The 6,375-nt window shown below is 42.4% G+C and overlaps 1 protein-coding gene across 1 annotated transcript; it reads right to left on the bottom strand.

The window, feature by feature from the left end:
• Nucleotides 1-505: 505 nt before the first annotated feature.
• On the bottom strand, nt 506-1,763 carry tcap (titin-cap (telethonin)). The gene is made up of 2 exons (XM_072694389.1): nt 1,615-1,763; nt 506-896 (listed from the first exon to the last, which is right to left on the bottom strand). Exons 1-2 carry the CDS (start codon nt 1,761-1,763, stop codon nt 506-508), a joined length of 540 nt encoding a protein of 179 aa, XP_072550490.1.
• Between the last annotated feature and the right edge of the window lie 4,612 nt (nt 1,764-6,375).

Below are 6,375 nucleotides of genomic sequence, written 5' to 3' on the forward strand. Positions count from 1 at the left end.
CATCTCAGAGGACCTTCTATACTCAACACTACAACTGCATTACTGTGTTAGATCAACTTTGAGGTCATATAAGAGACCAGGAAGGAATAAAAGTCCAGCGCATGCCGTCTGTTTCATTATTTGTAGCTTTTTCTTTTTTTTTCCAGGATTTGTTCCAACAGTGTCCAACTGAGAACATGCTCTGAACATCCCTCTCAAGTTCAACTCGCTTCTCTTTCATTATAGAGCTCTCTAATTAGACAGATACTATTTTCAGCTCAGACCCTCAATACAAAACCACCTGCAACAATTTGCAATTTGCAACAGCGTCTCTGCAGTTTCTCAAGCAGGGAGGGAGCAGTAATTAACGGGGGCTTCAAAACGTCTACTGCTTACATCTTCTATCTACATCTGCAAGGTCAGCCCCTTTTTCTCAATGCCCTTTCACAGTTCAAAAAAGTCCAAACATTCTTTGACTCAGCTCCCTCTCCCTCTCCCATTCCCTCTTCCTGCTGTCCCTCTCTCTTCACCCTCTCTGGGCCTCCTGGGACATGGACCTGCCCAGTGTTCTGGGCGCTTTGGCGAACTCCATGTGGATGGGTTTGACGGGTGGCAGCTCTCTGGTGATCTCTTGGATGTCCCGCTTGTCTGGGCACTCTCCATTGGGAGCGCGGGCGGGGATGAAGTCCTCCGGGGTGTGTGGAGTGCCGCGGCCCAGCCGGACCCCCAGCTCTGCTGGTTTGAAGATGGGCAGGGGGAGGGTGTTTCTTTTGGGCAGCAGCTGGTGTTCCCGCACGCCAGACTCAAGAGTGCCCACTCTCCGCACGCCTGATGGGCAGGACTGGGTGAGGGGGCGGGCCTGCCAGTAACGGGACATGGTCTCCCGCCGAGAATCGTCAGACATGGCCATGGACTGGCTACAGAGAGAGGCACAGAAGAGTGAGAAGAAGAGGTTAACCCCTTTTAAGGTCCAGGATTGCTATATGAAGGCAATGTAGTTATGAGGGTGGGGGGCCAGTTACTAATCTTAAGGACTTCCAGCTGTCAATTGCTAATAACCACTATCAATTATTGAGTAACCACTAGGAGTCCTTTGCAGTTAGAGGGAAGTCTGGGTCTACTCACAACCAATCAGAGCTTTAAGGGTTTCAGATGTTTCCTCCTAATGACATCCTATTGTTCATTCTAAGCGTTTCTGTAGATCAGTGTTCTTCCATCTTTCTCTTTCCAACCCAAATCTATCATAACTCAAGGACATCTGAAGGCAATAGTTAGTTGGATTGGGTGGATCATGCTGGGGTGGATTAGGATTGGATCCAATGTCTGTGGGAAGGTAGTTCTGAGTTGAAGACCACTGCTCTGGATCTTTTTAGTCTTGTGACCTCCTGGAGAACTACCTTCCTGCAGATTACCTTCCTGCAGATCCTGCGTCTGAAGGCAGTTGTTAGTTGGATGAGGTGGATTAAGGGTCTGTGGGAAGGTAGTTCTGCAGGAACTTGGTTGGAAACCACATTTTAGGTCTAATAGACAGTAAAGCAAACTGCTATGGCTGATAGAGAACCCTGACCAGTATGACCTATTAACCTTATATTTAAATAACAGTACAAGAGTTTGAGTGTGTGTGTGTGTACTCACCGGTCCTCGTGCTGTGTTTTCATGTTGATGCTGTGCCAGTCAGTGCTGTAGCTCTCTCTCTTGGAAACGTTCTCCTCTCTCACACTGCAGCTCAGCTCGGCTCCCACCACGCTGCCGCCACGCTTCTCCAGCACTGTGCACACCTGCATCTTCAACCTGTGTGTGTGTTCTCCTGTCACTTAAGAGGTAACTGACCGTGGCGGGCTCGCTCTGATCTTCTCTTGACGAGGCTTGTTGCTGGTTCTGCTGTTGTCTGAGAGGACAAGCCTTGCTTTGTTCCTCACCTGGCCTTTACTTGCTTCCTGAGCAGTGTGTGTATGCTGTCTGACTGAGAGAGTGTGTGTATCTGCCTTTTATACCATCTCTGATGCTATTTCCACTCAATGCCCTCACTCCACAGTCTGTCTGCACCGACACCTGATATTCCCTCTCGTACTCACACACACACACATGTTGGCCACAGTGTGCTGGAACAGCGCAGGGGAGGCTTAGAAATTCCCTGATGCCTGGAAATGATCTCTAGTACACACACACATGCACACACTCACACACACGTGTGTGTTATTCAAACATGGGGAATTTTTTGTCCAGTGCTCTGGGATGCGCTAAGGCAGTCCATATTGATTTAGTTTCAACCCCAAACACTTGAGGCAGGTAGTGCTGACTTGCCTGGCTTTATTGTGTCACAGAACATCTGTATTTTTATAAGTTAACCACATAGCTGTTCCTACACTACACTTAAAAACTGAGGGCTAAATTGCTTCTTTGAGTGAATCTTTAAATTGGTACAAAATATGTATAGCAAGACAAGGATCTTTAAGCCTTTAAAGGGTTTCTCTCTCTCTCTCTCTCTCTCTCTCTCTCTCTCTCTCTCACACACACACACACACACACACACATATATCTCTATTACAAACATGGTTCTTTGTGGAACCAAAAGTGGTTCTTCCATTTTTACCACTTTTAAGAGTGTGTTTGGGTTCTTTAAAGAACATAGAATTAGCACATTTGTAAATACACTGTATGTCCAAATGTTTGTGGACACTCCTTCTAATGAATGCATTCAGCTACGCATTGCTGACAATGATGTGCAAACACACACACACACACAGCTTGTCTAGTCCCTGGGAAAAAAGTATTGTCAGTAGAATATGACTCTCTGGCGCAGATCAACATAAACCTATTGGCACCATGCCTAATGCATCAAATACTTCTGGGATGAATTGGGGAGTTGAGGGTTGAAGTAGGGTGGTGATCAGCCAACATCCTGATTCCACTAAAGCCTCTGTCTCTGAGTGCAATCAGGTCCTCACAGAAATGCTCCAAAATTTAATAGAAAGCCTTCTCCAACAAGGGCAGGGTAAACTCTTCTTTAATACCCTTAATTTCAGAAGAAACACTCACTGAATTGGAGAATACAGTGAGTGTTATCCACACCTCAATGCTGCGGGACTTTTTACCCCTGTAGTCATGTCTGGCATTAGGCATTGTGTCTATAGGACGTTCTGATCCAGAAAGTCCTATTCTATTGCCAATACTTCTCTACAGGGACTAGGAAAGCTGTGTGTGAGTGCATTTGCCCGTTTGTGTCAACAACAATGGCAACTATAAAGTAGCTGATTGCATTAATTAGAAGGGGTGTCCAGAAACATTTGGACATGTTGTGTATTGTGCAGGTCTAACATGCAGACGTTCACACCCATACAGTACATACCGTTATGGTGGATGCCCTTTCGCCACTGTTGTCAACACTGTGGAGGCAAACACAATCTCGGTCATAAAGCTCACCCTGCCTGGGCTCTTTAACAGCTCTAATGGCCGCACTGGAGCTGCAGTGCCAGGCTTCACTAATGTGGAAACTCAGATAGGCTCAGAGATAGCCCACATGGAAACTATTTTGGACCTTTGTGTGTTGTGCTTTGTCACGGAAGAGCAGACATGATCCCATTCTCCATTCTCAGAGCTTCCACGCTTTTGAAGTGAGAGAACAACCCTTGTGGAATCACGACTCTGGAAAAGACAGGACACATGGGAGAATTAAGGGGGCTTCACACAGTTAATTGGCTAATTTTGTGAGCAAGTGCTTAAGCCTGCATAACGACCATTGCCTGTTTGGTCAGTTGCAGCATTTGCTAGGGCTTTAAAGGCTTTTTTTAGGATATTTTAAACCAGTTCACAACTAACATAACTCAAGTCAATGTTAAATAGATCATATTTAACAAATAAATGTATCTCCCTTCTATGCCTCATATTCAGGAAGTCTAAGTAGCTGATGTAATGTTCAACCTCCACAGCCTCCACAAGTTTTTTTTTACTGTTATTATATTTATACATGTGAACACAACAACAAAATTATTCGCATATCCCAACTTAGAAGGTCAGGGTCATAGCAGAGATCCAGCCATGGTTTGATGACCCTGGAGCAGAGAGGTTTAAGGGCCTCGCTCAAGAGCCCAACAGTGGCAGCTTGGAAAACGACGAAACCCAAGAATTAAACCTCCAACCGTGTGATCAATAATCACTTTTACCACTGTTAATGCTAACACTTCTTGTTAGTAAATTGGAACAGTATCTTTTGCCATTCAGAAAATCAGGAGACAAGAAGCCATACAACATCTGATGAGAACACGCAGTGTCCATGACAGAGTACCAAAGGCTTTTTGACTACTAAGCCTCCTGTAAAAAATATCAGCCTGGCAAACATGAGTGAGGTACTTTGCATCTGAACAAATACCAAATTTTCAACAGGATTGCAGAAGGTTCAACCATTACACATCACAAACACTATTATTTTTTATCAGCAAGGTTATTATTTAAGTGGTGGCTTATTGGTTAGTTCATTGAGGTATTGATCACAGGGTTACAAGTTTGATGACTGTCTCTGCTAAGGCCCTTAACCCTCCCTGCATTCTGACCCCAGCTTTCTAAAGTGGGTTATCTGAAGAAAACAATTTTGCTCTATTTTATAAGTATAGTGATAAAAAAGGTACTTATTATACTTCTTTTATTAACTATGAATTTTGAGTAAACTGTCTAATGTGTGAACAATTCAATGCAAATGTTGTAGGTAGCTCTTGTTAAGTTATGTATTTTTATACAATGGTAATCATAGATAATAGATAATAAAATAAATAGGTAAATAAATAAATAAAATGATATAGTAGTAAACTCTGACTTTCATACTGATGTTCGTTTTAGGGTATAAAAAACGTCTTGGTGCATTTTGGGAAATACATGAAATATATTAATATAAATTTATATACTGTGCTGCATTTTAATGCTTACATACATGGGAATGTAAAGTGAAGTAGTCATAGTGTATCTATAGAGAGAGACTAAGAGTGAGTCTGTGTGAACTGGGTTTTGGTCATTGGTATGATTTACTGCGCTACTGACAGATGTTAGAGAAGGCCAACTTCTCAGCTTACACATACACACGTCTCGCGTCCCGTACTGCAACCTTCACCCTGACGCACAGGTCAAATACAGGAATTGATGTCACTATCTCTCATTCAGGCGATTCAGCACTCTGTGAAGTATGGAAATGGAATGCCAGTCATGAGTTACGCAACCAGAACATACCCTCCAGTCACTGAGTCGTGCTTGTACTACGAAAGATGGTTTTCACTTACAGCCCGCCATGTACAAGTTCCCTTTGCAGGAAATGTTGAACATGTTATGCAGGCATAAGCATGTGTCATAAAAATCAATAATACACATTGTTTTTACAGCTACTGTTGATTATACATTACCTTTCAACACAGTTTATTTGCTTATTGGATATATAGCCATGTGAAAAAATTAGGACACCACTTGAAAACATTTTTAAAATCTTTGATCTTCATTTGGACAACACTAAGTGAGAATATAACTCTATTGTATCAGAGGGTGCTTGAGAAAAAAAAATCAGTCCAGTCAAAAAAAGTCAGATCATCCGTACAAAAACTGTGGTGGTGGAGGTGGACCATGCAACATAATGACCCAAAACATTATAGGATTTCTTGAAAGGCCAAGTCAAAGCCCAGATCATAATCCTATTAACATGCTGTGGGGCGTTTTGAAACAGGCATTGCATGCAAGAAACCCCTCAAACATCACACAGCTGAAGGAATTCTTCATAGAGGAGTGGGAGAAGCATTTCATCAGTTAATGTCAGAGACTAGTAGGTGGTAATAGAGATACCCTAATTGAGGTCATTTCAGCCAAAAGGGGGCATATGAGCTAAGACAGCCTAGGGTGTCCTTGTACATATTTATAAATATACATTTATACATATAAATGTACGATCATATGGGTCTACCACCAATGGCAAAAATCCAGAGTATACAGGTACTGCTTGTCATTCTTGAGCAGAGGTTTTTCACATGTTCATGGTATTCAGTTCCCTGTGGAGTGTTCATTCAGAAAGTAATAATAACTAAAAAAAAAATCAATGAAAATTAACAAATGAAAATCAGACATTGATACCATGCTTCAATAAAATTATAAAAAAAAAATAAACTCATGACAAAAATGATGGTACCCCTGAAAATAATGTGACCAAAGGGACATGTTAAATCAAGATCTGTCCACTAATTAGCATCACAGGTGTCTACAGTCTTGTAATCAGTCAGTGGGCCTATATATAGGGCTACAGGTAGTCACTGTGCTCATTGGTGACATGGTGTGTACCACACTCAACATGGACCAGAGGAAGCGAAGAAAAGAGTCTCAGGAGATTAGAAAGAAAGTTATAGACAAGCATGTTAAAGGTAACGGTTA

This window comes from Salminus brasiliensis, chromosome 12, assembly GCF_030463535.1.
Source record: "Salminus brasiliensis chromosome 12, fSalBra1.hap2, whole genome shotgun sequence".
In the NCBI taxonomy this organism is placed as follows: domain Eukaryota; kingdom Metazoa; phylum Chordata; class Actinopteri; order Characiformes; family Bryconidae; genus Salminus; species Salminus brasiliensis.

Coding starts and splice junctions, on each gene's coding strand:
- tcap (XM_072694389.1), bottom strand. CDS start 1,763: ATGCAGGTGTGCACAGTGCTGGAGAAGCGTGGCGGCAGCGTGGTGGGA. Junction 897..1,614: donor AAAACACAGCACGAGGACCG/GTGAGTACACAC, acceptor CTCTCTCTGTAG/CCAGTCCATGGCCATGTCTG.